This window comes from Dendrobium catenatum, unplaced genomic scaffold, assembly GCF_001605985.2.
Source record: "Dendrobium catenatum unplaced genomic scaffold, ASM160598v2 fragScaff_scaffold_1497, whole genome shotgun sequence".
Taxonomy (NCBI): Eukaryota; Viridiplantae; Streptophyta; class Magnoliopsida; order Asparagales; family Orchidaceae; genus Dendrobium; species Dendrobium catenatum.
Genome location: NW_021319959.1, coordinates 402095 through 418254, shown reverse-complemented (window position 1 = coordinate 418254; position 16160 = coordinate 402095). Strand labels below are relative to the sequence as shown.

Here is a 16160-nt window from a genome sequence, read left to right as displayed (position 1 = left end):
TCGTATGGACGAACCTGCACTTTACTCAGTTCGTACGTACTAACCATACAGATTTTCACAATTTTCTTCAGTTCCTCCCGTACTAAGGTTAGTTTGTACAGACTAACTGTACTAAAAAAAATGAAATTTGGAGGGGTTTTACACGAGTCGAGCTCCAGTTAAGTCTGATTTGAGCTCGACTTGACTTATTTGCACCCCTACACCCACAACAACCACCACAAAGCCAATAGGGTAGGAGCCGAGAACCATCACAGTGGCTTAAGAGTTTCTCTTAAGCTTTAGCGCTGTTGTATTATTAGATATTAATTGAGTTTAGTTAGTAGGTTTCCAGTTAAATTCCTGATATCACTGGTGATGTAGTGGATTGTCGAAAGAATTGACCTGCAAGAAGGATTTGATCCCAATCCAGGGAATAAGAGGAACACAAGCTCTAAGGCTTCAAAGAGTATAATATTTCTTCCCCCTTTTTCTACTCAATGCATACATATATAACCCATCTATAGAATATTCTAGAGAAACTTGTAACAAACTAGATAAGGAATTCCTAATGAGAGCTATTAGCTATAATGTTCCACATCAACTGGTTAAAGCATGTTATAGTAGTATAATAAAAGGGTATAAGCTTTAATGAGATCAATAAAAAAATCATTTTCTTCTCTAACTTTTTATCGTCTTTCCTCTTTTTTAGTTATCATGTTCTTCGTCAATATCTATCACCGCCAACTTGGATGTCACTTGCCCTTACCACTAATGGAAAAATTATTTTGTGCGTTCATCGAACGTCGTCCAAAGATGAATGAGAACACACCTCATCATTTTTCTGCTATGTACCACTGCTAAGTAGCGCTCGGTACCGGGTGACAACATATTCTGATTTGCCTTTGAACCATTCGGTGACTGCACAGAATAATTTCTCCTACCAATGGTGATGTCTAATGTCGACACCAAGAGTTGTGCTTTTTTTGTGTTTGTAGTCTCCCCGCATACGAGGAGAATGATTGAACACATCAACAATGATGTTTCTTGTTTCGATACAACCCTAATGCTACAAGGCTTCTTCGACTTTCACTATGGAAGTCATCTTGTATAATTAATGTGAATTATATTGTAGCAAATTTTTCTTCAATTATAGTAAAATGCATCATTTAGAATCTATATCATAGATAAGTAAAAATATTTTAATTAAAGTTTAGTTTGAGATAACTTTCTTATTACTTTATGAAACTTATGTATAGAGTAAATTTTTAAAGATGTTGTAGAAATCATCCTTTTACTATAAAATTTTTTGAAAGCAACAAAAATAACAGTAGACAAAACATAAATTATGAGTATAGTTTAAAAAATAAACTAGTAAGAAAGTTGTCTTAAACGATGCTTAATGATTTGTTTGAGATGATTTTTTACTATTTTTTAAAACAGATTTTAAAAAGCTGTTTTATAAAGCATTAAGAAAGCTGCACCAAATGAAGCCTAAGGCTTCGTTTGGGACTGCCTTCTTATTGTTTCTTGAAGTAGCTTTCTAGTAAAAAAATAACTTTTGTATTTAAAAATTGTTTAAGAAGTAGTAAAAAAGCAGTCTCAAGCCAAGTCTAAGGCTTCGTTTGGAACGACACTTTTCTTGCTTCTTAAAGCAAATTTTCAGTGCATAAATTTTTTGTATTGAAAAGCTACTTTAAGAAACAGTAAAAAAATTGTTCGAGACGGCTTTCTTTATGCTTCTTAAAACAGTTTTTTAGTAAAAAATTTTATTTTTTTAATTAAAAAAAAGACTTTAAGAAGCAGATAGAAAGCTGTCCCAAATGCAGCCTAAGTTGTTTTTCATCTATACTCTGAACTACTCTTATATGTGCATACAAATCAATAAACAGCGAAGTGGTGAGTGCAGTCCCATAAGTATTTTCGTGATCGACAATTGATCGGGTCGGAAATAGTAGTTCCCGGCGACTTCGGTTGGAGATGGCCGGATGGCGCGAGGACAAGGTGGAAGCGAGGCTTCACGCTGGCGGCAGGGTCGGACGAGAAAAAAACCTGGCATCGGATCCTTTGTTCGGAATGGAAGAGCGTCTACCCTCTGCCGTCATAGCAACGATTCTCTCGAAGCTTGATCTCCGGTCCCTCTGCGCTGCCTCAGCCTCATGTAGATATCTCCGCTCCTGCGCCATCCACGCTCTTTCCTTCACTCCATCCTTTCATCTCCTCGTAAGCCTTCCAGTAGAACAAAAGTACTTAAAAATTGGGCAGCTGCTTTACCCTAGGTCTACATCTTACTCTGATTTGGTTCGTTGTTGTTCAGGAGATAGCGCCAACGCTGGATCTGTTGAGGACGTTACTGCTTCCTAACCCGTATCTGCGTAGCCTGAAGCTGGACTGCAGCCGGCTCGATGACTCTTCAATCGGGCATTTGGCGCGTGCTTCGTCGCTTCAGGAGCTGTGCCTCCATAACTGTGAGAATTTAAGCGGGAGGCTTCTCGTTGAGTTGGGGCGCAAGTGTCCGGATCTTAGGTGAAAGGAATAACATATGGATGTAGAATCTATGCTTCTTAAGTGATTTCCGAATTTTGAATGCCCTTTCTGGGAAAAATCTCGCATGTTGCTGTAATTTTGATAATTTGTCCATGGATTTTAAATTTTTACTTGAATTCAGTTTATGTCTGCTACGCATGCCAATTCATGCTGTGCAAGCCAATATCCTTTGTTTGAATTAGCTGAAAAAAGTTTTAAAACAGGCTTCATAATGAAACTATTAAGAATTATATTTTCAATAGATTATTCAAAAAGAGGATTTCCTAAAAATGCATGACAAATGATTATCTTGTTGATCGGAAAAAATGGACCTTTTCTAGATCTAGATTAGTTTATGATTTGCTTGTTTTTAAACCCGAATAGATTGGTGCCATTGTAAGTATGAGGATCTATCATCCCTCATAACTACAAACTGACTAGATGCGATCAACCCAACATTTCAAGCTGTCCGAATACTCTCATGCATTATCAGCTTATCGAATACCACATCCCACCTTGAATGACTTAGGGTCTGTTTAAAGCAGCATTCCCACTACTTGACTTTTTAGACTGCCGCTACTTTTGGTAACTGTTTTATAGCCGTTTTTCAATATTCTTGTGATGGAAAACTATTTTTTATAATTAGATTTATTAGAGTGTGGTTGTTATAAGAAAGTTGCTGCCTGATATTTTTTTTCAAAAAGAATATATTTATGATACCAACAACAACTTTAAATAAGTTACTTTCCCATAATAATTTTACAACTACTTTTTCAAAAAGCTGCAACTTCTGCTAACTAAGCCTTAGTGATTGAAAAAAATGTCAGAATTTTTTTTTGGACATTTAGGCCATTTAAGGCAAACTCACACACACAACGCATACACAAAGACTCGAACCCAAGATCTCTTAGTTGGAAGCCTAAGCTCTCAACCAACATGCCAAAAATATTATATTGTACTAAAAGATCCTTAGGTATACCATTCTTTATTTTTTGCTTAATATTAGCAAATTCAAATATGCTTTTGGCTCGCGTCCATGACTTGCTTAATTAACTTGGTATTTTATTTTGTATGTGATTGCCTTTTCTTAAACATTCATTCCTTCATTTGTATTCTTAAGCATATCAATGTTTGTTGAATCTAACTTATGATCCTGTCCTGTTACGAATCATAGACCTTAGCAATGAAAAGGATGAAATAGAAGTAAAAATTAGCTTGGTGATCAAAGGACCAGTAAACGTAGCACAACTAAGAAAAGTAGTTTGTTGGTTGAAGGTAGCACAACTGCACAACTAAGTGGAGTTTGTTACATGATGGTAGCTGTCGTTACGGGATAATGACAATAAATGCCTCCGAGTGGTTCAATGGAGTTCTTAGGCTTGCACGTGGTCTCCTAATACAAGGGCTCATGACAGCCATATATTATAACCACGTAGCATTATTTCTAAAACGTACGGCTAATGTGACACATTGAATTGCCTCTGGGGAATTCCCTTTGTGCTATGAGCAAGCAACACTTTACAACAGTCTGTATGTGAAGCACACTGATGCTATGAACAGGTAAGAATAAATAATATTAATACTAAATTTTTTATATGTCTTATAGGGTCTTCAAGATTGAAATAATGGGAACCCATACTTGTTCCTGCATATGGAATTAGCCACAAATTTACCAATGCTATGTGTCCACGTAATTTTGTGTTTTTTTAGTTTTCTTCAGATGAAATGAATTGTTGTTTGAATTAAGAGTTTTGATATTGCTTGCTTGATTTTGTGCATATCTTTTTATTAGATTTACATTAAAAAACAGTATATTCTTAGTTGTTTTGCATCACTAGTATATTTAAATTTTGTGAATCAGCAAGCACAAGTCTAATAATGAAAATGTCAAACATTGGAAGAAATTATTTCGAAGGATTTTTGATAAATTAAAGCGAGTATATAGCTGAAGTCATCTATTTCAATCTTTAGTTATTAATTTTTGTGTTTTTCATTATTATTTAATGTATAATGTAATTGATGTAGAACGGATATGGGAGTGGGCAGGGCCGGCGGCATGGTTGGGTGCTAGTAGATCTTGGGGTGGGGATTTAGAGCTTGCCTTATTAAGAACCTTAAATGAGGAAAGATTGATTTAAATCAAAACCTATTTAAAATTCAAATAGGTTTGGTTTAAGTAACTTTCCTAAAATAAAAAAAAAGGTATATTATGGAAGAAATTTCAAATTTCAAATTAAAGAAAATAGATTTTATTGCTTTCCTATTGTGTTTTGCATCCCATAAGGAAAGCATTAAGGAGTAATTCGAAATTTGGAGGCAAAGGAGAGGGCTAGCCAAGCAAGAGGGGTTTGGGGCCAAATTTGGAAGAGAATTTAAAGAGGGCATGGATATGGGGTAGATCAAGAGAGAGAGAGAAGGGGGAATAGGGGTGTCTAGATTCAATGTATTTGGGCTAGAGATTAATTAACCAATCAATTTCAGAATTGATTAATTAATTGAATAAAAGAAGTTTTCAAAATTAATGTAATTAATGAGGATATATTTGGAATTCAAATTAGATTAATTTGAATTTAAAATCTTTCCAAATTAATGACAACTTAAATTAGAAAAGAGAGATTTTTGGAGGGAAGTGGGGTTAGGGAAGGAGGTGGTCGGTGGGTGGGTGGAGCCTTGGTGGATTTCAACCAAGGGGAGGGAGGAGGAAGGGAGGGGCTGGTGTAGGCCGATGGTGTGGAGGTGATGGGGTGAGAAGATCGGCACCTTGGTGGAGGGTTTGAGGAGGTGACAGTTTAGGAAAATAAAGAAAACAGAACAAAGAAAAAAAAAGATATAACCGCGAGTCTTGAACTCTTCCGAAGACTAATGGGTGATGCATTACCTTTCATCAAGGAATTTCAAGCCACGAGCCCGGACCCATCCTACGGCTGGTGAAAACTACGATTCCCTCCATAGGGATTATCACTAATGTCCTCCCAAGGAACAAAAATGCAGAACAATATTTTATTAAAACTCCATCATACCATTACACTAGCAAGTGCCTCTATATATAGTCCTCAGAAATAAAAGAAACTAAAATAAGACGATCATGCCCCTAAGGCTTACATAAGATTAGACCCTTAAGTAAGGGTAAAAATGGAAAATACATAATTAAAATAAAAATTTAAGATAACGTAGGACGATCACAGCCGTCGATCTTCAGCTCCTCCTCAGATAGACATGGACGGTTGGATGTCCGCATCATTCCCCCAGGGTGGAAAAGAGCTCAACCCTGTTGAGTTCGAGTCCCGGGTGAGCAACCATACTCTGATACCAAACTGATGCAGAACGGGAGCGGCTAACCACTTAAAGTATGAATTTAATTTTCATATTTTAATTTGGAGGGATTTGGAATTTGAAATTTAAATTTAACTCCAAAGGAGAAGGGGAATTAATGGGGGGGGGAGAGAGAGAGAGAGAGAGAGAGAGAGAGAGAGAGAGAGGGAGAGAGAGAGAGAGAGAGAGAGAGAGAGAGAGAGAGAGAGAGAGAGAGAGAGAAGGGGGGGGGACATGCTGCATGCATGGGTTTACTCTCCTAATATTAAATTTCAGTTTTAGAAAGAGTGATAATCAATCCCATTTAATTTGAAATTGATTTGGATTGATTTAAGGGATTTTTCAATTTAACACTAGAAATCAAATTTGAAATTTGAATTTGAATTCAAATCAGATTGATTCTCTTTCCCAAATTATCTATAATATTTTAGGAAAGTAGGCTATCAAAGCGATATTGGCTCCAATCAAGAGAAAGAGGGGAAGGAAGGGGTGGAGTAGGTTGGTGGTGTGGGGAAGAGATGGGAAGATCAAAAGAGATAAGAAGAACAATAATTAGAGCCACGAATCTTGGACCCTTCCAAAGGTTGGCGGGTTTTGCGATTGCCCACACCTTGGGCCTTTCTTCTTGACTCAAACAATCTACTTTGAGAAAGACAAAGAAAACTCAGAATTTGTATTAATCAATCATCATGCTGCTGGTGGAAACTACGATTCCCTCCATAGGGATTGTCACTAACGTCCTCCCAAGGAACAAAAGTGCATAACAAAATTTTATTAAAACTCCATCATACCATTATACTAGCAAGAGTCTCTATATATAAGTCTCAGAAATAAAAGAAACTAAAATAAGGCGATCATGCCTTTAGGGCTTACATAAGATTAGACCCTTAAGTAAGTGTAAAAATAAAAAAATGCATAATTAAAATAAAAATTACAAATAAAAATTTAAGATAATGTAAGACGATCACGGCCGTCGATCTTCAGCTCCTCCTCGGATAGGCATGGTCGGTTGGATGTCCGCATCATTTTCCCGGGGTGGAAAAGAGCTCGACTTCGTCAAGTTCGCATCCCGGGTGAGCAACCATGCTCTGACACCAAATTGATGTAGAACATATATGGGAGTGGGCAGGGCTGGTGGCATGGTTGGGTGCAAGTAAAGCTTGGGGTGGGGATTTAGAGCTTGCCTTATTAAGAACCTTAAATGAGGAAAGATTGATTTAAATCAAAACCTATTTAAAATTCAAATAGGTTTGGTTTAAGTAACTTTCCTAAAATAAAACAAGGTAGATTACGAAAGAAATTTCAAATTTCAAATTAAAGAAAATAGATTTTATTGCTTTCCTATTATAATTTGCATCCCATAAGGAAAGCATTAGGGAGTAATTCGAAATTTGGTGGCAAAGGAGAGGGGCTGGCCAACCAAGAGGGGATTGGCGCCAAATTTGGAAGAGAATTTAAAGATGGCATGGATATGGGACCGATTAAGAGAGAGAGAGGGGGGAATAGGGGTGTCTAGGTTTAATGTATTTGGACTAGGGATTAATTAACCAATCAATTTCAGAATTGATTAATTAATTGAATGAAAGAAGTTTCCAAAGTTAATGTAATTAATAAGGATGTATTTGAAATTCAAATTAGATTAATTTGAATTTAAATCTTTCTAAATTAATGACAACTTAAATAAGAAAAGATGGATTTTTGGAGGGAAGTGGGGTTAGGGAAGGAGGTGGTCGGCGGGTGGGTGGAGCCTTGGTGGATTTCAGCCAAGGAAAGGGAGGAGGAAGGGAGGGGTTGGTGTAGGCCGATGGCGTGGAGGTGATGGGGTGAGAAGATTGGCGCCTTGGTGGAGGGCTTGAGGAGGTGGCAGTTTAGGAAAATAAGGAAAAAACAAAACAAAGAAAAAAAAGATAGAACCGCGAGCCTTGGACTCTTTCGAAGATTGACGGGTGATGCGTTGCCCTACGATTCCCTCCATAGGGATTGTTTCTAACGTCCTCCCAGGGAACAAAAGTGCATAACACAATTTTATTAAAACTCCATCATACCATTATACTAGCAAGGGCCTCAATATATAGGCCTCATAAATAAAAGAAACTAAAATAAGACGATCATGCCCCTAGGGTTTACATAAAATTAGACCCTTAAGGGTAAAAATGAAAAATGCATAATTAAAATAAAAATTAAAACTAAAAATTTAAGATAACGTAGGACGATCACGACCGTCGATCTTCAGCTCCTCCCTGGATAGGCATGGACGGTTGGATGTCCACATCAGTAATCATCTATATTTGTATTTAAGTTAGTTATTATTGGTTATTTGTCCTTTTTATCACTAATTTGGTATTTTTCTATTTGTTCGAGTATTTTTTTGACTTTCTGGATAAAGCTTATTATTATAAATAGGGCTTAGGATCATATAATTTGGATGATTGTGTTGGGAACAAAATGTGGCATTTCTTTGGCATTTTCTCTAGGGATCAATCTCTTTGTTTCCTGTAGCATGAGGTTCTTCTTTTTCTCTCCCTACGAATTGCCTCCCTTCCTTTGAGATAATCATTTATCTAATTTTCATAATCTCTTCTTTCTTTGTTCCCTCCATTTGTTCCTGTACAGTATTATTTCTTTTTCACTATCTTGTGATCGTCAATTGGTATCAAAGTGAGACTGTGGATTTTTGTTCTCTTTCTTTCCCTGCATTTACTTCTCGTCTCCGGGAAAATTTTGAATTCTACTTTTGTTTCTGTGTCGCCACGGTGCAATTCCATTTTCTTTCCCTGCATTTTCTTCTTGCTTGTCAGCGGAAACTTTCTGAGTTCTTCTATTGTTTCTGCATTGACACAGTGCAGAAATTCAGGCTCCTCTATTTTTTAACTGTTTTTGCTGTCGCAGCATCAATTCCTTTCCTATATTATTGTTCAGGTTCTGCTGTATTACTTTCTATGCATTTTTCTTTCCTTGTTTGCTGAAAAATGCTGCCACTGGAACCATGGCAGCCACTCTGCTGTCTTGCCCAGGCCGTTTCTCTTAAAAATTAGAAATTTGAAAATTTAAACTCCCTACTAAAATTCATCCGCAAAATCCTCAATATGCACTGCATTGACCCATCTAAAGCCTTTACTTACCCACAAAACAGTCAGTTCAAATTTCAATTTGAACTGAAATTTGAAGATTGAATTAATTTCAAACTACCCAATTATTTTTTAAGTTCTTTCCTTCAGTTTAGCTATTCTATTTCTATATTATAACCGCTTGAACCCAAACCCTGTTAAAAAACATGAACCCACCCATCGCTGGGCTTGCTGAACTGGACTAGTTCAACTTAATTAACCTGCAACAGGTCCAACCGAACCAAGCATTTCTAAGGTTTCCTGTGTAAGCTCACATCCGGCTTCATTTCCTTCACTTCCAATTACAAAACCTCAACTTAAGTATCATCTGTTCTCTCTTTCCTTATTATCCCAATCCGTGTATCCTGGCATCTAAAACATGAGCTCCTCTTCTTAATTTGTCTTCCCTTTCATCCCTTCTTGTCATGCACAGCCACTCTTCTAAGCCACAACCTCCAACAGTCTGTAAGACTTCATGTAATCTTCTTATTTTCTGCTGCCCCCACAACCCATTGCTACTGAATTCAGAAAAAAAACCTTCTCGCAAATTTCCAGTTCATAAAAACTGCATTCCTTCCTCTTCTACCCCCTTGCCTTGTATTCGTTTTCCAAACAAGTAAATACTCTTCATTTTTATTCTGTCCTTTTTTTCTTTTTAGAGCGTTTTCAAGTGTTAGACGGCAAAATGCAGATTTAAGTTTACTGGAATCTGAAATGAGTATAAAAAAATTAGCTTTAGTTAGCCAAGACTTCAATTAGATTGAATCAGACTTGCTTTATGTTAAGATCTCCAAGCTTCTGGTGATGTCTTTCCAGGGTTGTAATAATTTTGTTGAGGATTGATGAGGATGGCCTTGTGCCAATCTTATATAGGATGATGGTGTTATTCTTCTCCTTCAATCTTCCTCTACCAGATAGCTATTCATTACGTCATCTTCTTGGTAGATTTATTTTCTTTTTTTTAAGTATATTTGCAATACAATTAATATGCTCTAATTATTCTTGCAGTAGTTATTCAAGTCTGGAATGTAAAGTTCTTTGCAGATGCAATACATGTTGCTTACCTAAGTCCTTAGTCACAAGTTTTTATGATTTTGTGTTATTTAATTTTTCTTGTCATCTTAATTAGTTGTCTTTTAAGTGCTATGTGCTAAAGTGTCATTTGTCATCAGGACTAGTTCGGCAATTTGGTATTCTTTTTCTATTTAAGGGTAGTTTTGTAATTTTTAACAAGGCTTATTATTTTAAATAGTGTCATAGAATTCAGATAGTTGGTTATGGAGTAAGATATGAATTATCTTTGGCATATTCTGTGGGGATCAAATCTCACCTCTCTCCCCCCCTCTTGCCTCTCTTGCTTAGTTGCTCTTATTCATCTTTTTATCTCCTGTCATTACCTTTACCTTTATTTTCAGCAATAATGATAATAGTAGAAGTCCACCATGATCTCTGCATCCATGTTCCCATCCGTCGTCACAATAATGATTCAGCTTGTAAAATGAGCATATAATTAAGGATTGTTTATAGTCCATCCTCATTCAGATGATGTAATTCCTTCTTGTGTCAATGATTTACAAAGTCTTCCTATGGAAAAAAAAAAGTTGCATATATGAAGACAACACAGAAGTTTTCCTCATGTTGCTTCAGCTATTAATGGCGATCATGATTTTCTTTCTTTTACATGTTTCATTTCTCATTTAATTTCACAGTTGATATCCATGACACTTACGACATGGAACATGACTTTAGTAATCCTTTCCTTTTGATAAAATTAAGGAGATGCCATTTGAAGCTAGTGGTCAGAATTTCTATTTCTTTTTCTTCCCGGTGATACAGACTTCATCAATGATTGATTCTGTTCTTGCCTTCGACCAAAATTGTTGTTTTTCGTATACTTTCCGAAGTTCCTAAATATATCAATTTATTTTAGAATAATAAAAACTGTCTATTTGAACAGATCTGTCTATCTGAGCTCCCTTGCTGAGCATAGAAAGCTCTCAGTGCTTTATTCTGAGTTAAAAGAATTGCTCACTGGCTGCTTACATTTAGAGGTGAGGTCCAATTTGTCTTTCTATTTCTGCCATATATTTTATTTAAAAATATTAATTCACTTCCTAGTTCCTACTATAATTTGAAATGCATTTTGATAATATCTTGATGGTTTAAGTTCAATATTTCATTTGGCTTGTTCTATGCATGTGAGCCTAGTTTTTGGTTGACTAAACCTCCTAGCGCGAGTTTAGTCTAACAGGCCTATACCTGATCAATTGTAGCGCCACTTGAATAATCATCGATGCTGCATATGCTAAACTCTAAATACCATTATATAATATCTGATGTTATAGTGCAGCTGTTATGGTCTTATGCTTTGATTGATAGCATATACTAATGAGTTTCTATCACAAGAATACAATAACTATTCTAAATTATTAGTAATTGATCTATAGATGAATTGTAAATTTAAATGTAACGTATGAAATGATTGTCATGATTATTATCTTTCTATTATTAAGTCAATCCTCAAGAATGAAAAGCTAGCAGGTGATATATACAAACCAAAAGGCCGATACTAAAGCATGGCTTTAATATTGAAAAATCTAATATTTTTCATGAATAATTGTATGCTATTTTATAAAGGTAATATTCAATTTTAAAATAAGCAGTGCGTGGACATTCAATTTAAGCCAAAACGTTTTTGGTAGTTGATGCAAAAGACTTCAATCTCAAGGAATGGATGTAAGCTACATAAGGGCTACATAAAAGATGTGTGCGACCTTGACGACAATGCTGAGGACAACATATATGTTTGGGTCCCCTCGGCCTTACAAATATTTAAAGGGAGTCAATATCGAGGTGAATCGATTACACAGTAGGAGATCAAGAAGATTATGGAATGCATTAGCAGGGCACAAATATGCATGGAATACAATTAACTTTATTGAACTGAACAAACTAGCACCTTTTTTTAATTTGAAATGCACCTCAAAAGAATCAGGTGTTGGGAATGTGGCATCCTATAGTTCATGCTAAGGGAGCTACAACAATAAGGTGTTCTACGTGATGGAGTAAGCGGGAGGGAGAATGAGGATGAAGAAGAAAGAAGAAGTTTTAATCTTTTATCACCAATTTTGTTGAAACATCCATCGAGTAAATTTAGAATTTAATTATAATGAGATTTTCTCATTGTTTGTGTTCTAATAAGTTCATATATTTATTTTTTTCTAGGAAATTCTTCTTCATTATTAAGCTTTTTTTTTGTATAATGGGTTAATGGCTTATAAAATGGATACTGCTAAGATTGGTATTAATCCCATAGAGGATGATATTAAACTCTTTTTGATATACTTTAACTAATTAGATAAGGTAGGATCAATTGAAGTGGGTGGCAATGTATTGGACCTTTTGTGTGATAGAAAAGTACCCCTCAAACTTGAGGGAAAATTTTATAATATGGTGTGGTGAGATCTGCAATGCTTTATGGAGTAGAATGTTGGCTAGTAAAAGAGAAGCATAAAATTAAGTTAAGTGTTGCAGGGATGAGAATGCTCAGGTGGATGAGTGGCTTCACTCTTATAGACCGAGATGGGGATTATGAAAAAGGGTTATGAGAAACTCCAATTTGCATGTATCTTAAGTTAATTATCATTATTTATAAAAGAAAGTAAACTGTTCATGTTTTTAAAATTCTTAAAAATTATTAGTTAAAGAGATAAGTTTTAACAATCCAAATGGCATCACGTGCTTTCTCAATCTCTGCAAGACATCTACAAAATCAATGGCAGTTTCATTCCAATTCCATTATGGTATTAAGCTAAGACTAGTAATCCATTCAGCTTGTGATGTTGAACTTGATCCATTTGGCAAGCAGGATATTGAACAATAAACTTAGCTGCAATTCTCTTAAGCAGTGACCACCAAAATACACATTTGAGTTCTTGGTGCATCTTATTGCTAGCACGATGAATGACAGCAACCATAATGTGCTTTGTGGAGAGCATCCTTCCTCCAATCGTCAAGATCAAGAACACAATCTCTGCTCTATATCTAACAACTCCTTGATAATTTCATAATTTTCTATTTGACTCGCTTTTACTAAAGCCATGATCCTTTGAAAATCAACATCCCATTGTAATGGATTACGAATCCTATTCTTTGGAGTAGAGTTCCTGTCATTTGGTTGAACCAAACTAGATTCACATCAGGAGGTCTAATCACAGCTAACTCCAAACTTGTTCTTAGCCTCGAGTAAATGTGTTTGCCGGGTAATCAACTAGTTTCACTTGGTGATGACTCTGTGGTCAAAGCATCATGAAAAATTTCAGCTTTCTAGGATGGCATTGCTTTTCTAAATCATGGTATTTTATAAGTTTCAACCACCATCTTTTGCATTAAAATCAGCTATTTTTGTGTGTACATATACTTTAGCTCCAATGATCAATATAGACTTTATATTGGACTCTGCACAAATAATGTCTCATCTTCTTCAATGAAAACCCAACAACAAACAATTCAAAGTCTTGGGTCGGATAAATCTTCTTATGATTTTTCAGTTGTTTGGAGGCTTAGCTAACGGTGCTCAAGATTAAGGTTTCGTTTGGGACGGTTTTTTTATTGCTTTTTTAAAACAACTTTCTATTTTAAAAATTAAATTTTTAATACTAAAAAGTTGCTTTAAAAAGCAGTTAGAAAGTCGTCCCAAACGAAACCTAAATATTATTTTTCGCCTTAATCAAAATGAGGCCTACTTTATACCATATTTATTCTGCTCCTTTAGCTATGATGACATTACTCATGCAAACTTTTTTTTCTCTGTAGTCTTTGAGCTTGTTGTTTGATGTTGCGGAATTTGAACACCCTGAATTTGCTCAAGTCTGGGCAACTGCTTCAGATAAGCTCACGTCCCTAGAGTTTGGTTATATCCCTATGTCAATGCTGACTGCTTTGCTTGTCTTAGCTGTGGAAACTCGGCAGCCTTCTTGTGTTTTGAGGCCACCAGTATTCCCAAACCTGCAGAAACTATGCCTGTCAGTTGATTATATTACGGACGTCTTAATGAGCTCTCTTTCAATAGGGCTTCCATCCTTAACACACCTAGATCTTCAAGATGCACCGATAGCAGAACCAGTACAATCTTCTGACCTCACCAATCTGGGCCTTCAACATATTAATCAGCATGGTATGCTCAAGCATATTTCGCTCATCCGAAGCCAGGAGTTTTTGTTTACCTACTTTCGCCGGGTGAATGATTTAGGTATCCTCTTGATGTCAGATTCTTGTGCTTCATTAGAAAGTATCAGCCTTGGTGGATTTTGCCGTGTTACTGACACCGGTTTTAGGGCTATCATACACTCTTGCTCTAACCTTCGCAAGCTTAGAATTTCTCATGGAAGCCAATTGACTGACCTTGTGTTCCATGACATATCTGCCACTTCCTTATCCTTAACACATGTTAGCTTGAGGTGGTGTAATCTCTTAACCAACATTGGAATCAAGAGACTCTCTTTTAATACAGATCTGACTGTCATAGACCTGAGAGATTGTCGTAATCTTGGCGATGAAGCCCTTGAATCTTTAACTCATCTTCACAAATTGCACACATTGCTTCTTGATGGTACTGACATTAGTGACAAAGCTCTCTCATTTTTGGGCCGTGGAAGGTTCCCCTTATCTTCTTTGTCACTCAGAGGTTGCAAAAAGCTAACGGATGCTTGTATTCCATTACTCTTTCGTGGTTCCGTTGGACATGGAATTCAAATGTTTGATCTTTCAAGGATCCCCAATCTCTCTGACAATGCAATTTTATCCTTAGCCAAAACCAGAATTCCTATTGTTGAGCTCCGAATCCGAGAATGTCCGCGAATCGGCGACACTTCAGTTATGGCTTTGGCGTCAATGCAAGTTGAGGGTGGGTCGTTTGGGAGCAGCTTGCATTTGCTAGACATATTTGACTGTGATCGTATAACTCCCCTTGCATTTAGATGGTTTAAGAAGCCTTACTTCCCAAGACTGAGATGGCTAGGAGTGACTGGTTGCTTGAACAGGGACATGGTGGATGCTCTGGTCAGAAGCAGGCCTTTTGTGCATGTTGCATGCCGGGGAGAGGAGCTCGGAAATGGTTTCTGGGATTCTTCTTTTGGCTGGTACCATCATGAAGAAGATGAGCTTGATGAACTTGAACAGTGGCTTCTAGAAGGTGAAGATGCTAGTGATGATGAGGGTGACATCATGGTGTAATGGCATTGAATCTGAGATGGTATTGTATATAGTTTAATTTAATGTTTATGTATGTACTCTAGCTATGTATGATTGTTTGTGCATGTAAAATAAATAAATAATAGCTTAGAGCTTTTGATATTTATTTGAGTTGTTGATACATATATGACTCAAGAGCTCATCTTTATACTTTCACTGTCATGCACTTCTATATGACCGTTATGTTCTATTAAAAAGCTGTTTTAGGAAATCCCTAATGAAGCCTGGGATTGTTTTCTTACTCCTTAAAATAATTTTTCAGTACAAAATTTTTGTACTAAAAGTTGCTTTAAGAAGCAGTAAGAAAGCCATCCCAAATGAAACTTAATTGGCACCCCTACACTTGCAAGGACGAGATCGATTAGGCTTCATTCTGATGTGTAAATTTCATGTTATCATTTGTTAATAATATTATATTGTTATTATTATTATTCATATTGAGAACTATTTATTTCATTTTATTAACTTCATAGAATCTATCTCTGCCAAGAAACTGGCTAAAGGTGGAGAGTTGCCGTTCTGCTTTATTTTGTATCAGTTTTTTCCTTAGACATTTAGGCCAATTAAGATAATCATATAAATTACATACACAATCTTCGAATCTGAGACTTTTTTATTGATAGTCAAAGTTTTTAATTAATATATCAAGATGAGTTAAGTGTATCATATGATCAGAATCAGAGTTTATTGGGAAAAAATTGTCAAGCATTTGTATATAATATGTTAATGTGTTAGTTTGAGATTAAAATAGATCATTTTTTTAAATATAGATTAAACTGTTTTAAAAATAAATATTAAAATTTAAAATTATAAATTTATGTGTTCTGATTTTAAAATAATTTTAATGGGAAATGAATAAGGATAGAATTTCTACTACTGATATTTAATAGTGTTGGTGCTAAGAAGATAATTTAAAACAATTAGTCTTTGTAGAGAATTTATACTAATGATAATTTAAACTACCATAACAAGTCTAATTGAATTAAA

The 16160-nt window shown here is 35.8% G+C and overlaps 1 protein-coding gene across 2 annotated transcripts in view; it reads left to right on the top strand.

Annotated features, from left to right (window-relative positions):
* Positions 1–1858: 1858 nt before the first annotated feature.
* The window catches only part of LOC110106048 (F-box/LRR-repeat protein 10), a 14643-nt gene continuing 341 nt past the window's right edge, over positions 1859–16160 (top strand). Inside the window, exons 1-4 of one of the 2 annotated variants that reach the window (XM_020835775.2) lie at positions 1859–2199; positions 2294–2502; positions 10879–10972; positions 13737–15061. In XM_020835775.2, the coding sequence (XP_020691434.1) occupies positions 1957–2199; positions 2294–2502; positions 10879–10972; positions 13737–15061 (1871 nt within the window). In that variant the 5' untranslated portion in view covers positions 1859–1956. Of the gene's footprint in view, positions 2200–2293; positions 2503–10878; positions 10973–13736; positions 15324–16160 lie in introns of those variants that run through there. The other variant, XM_020835774.2, reaches the window with a different exon arrangement.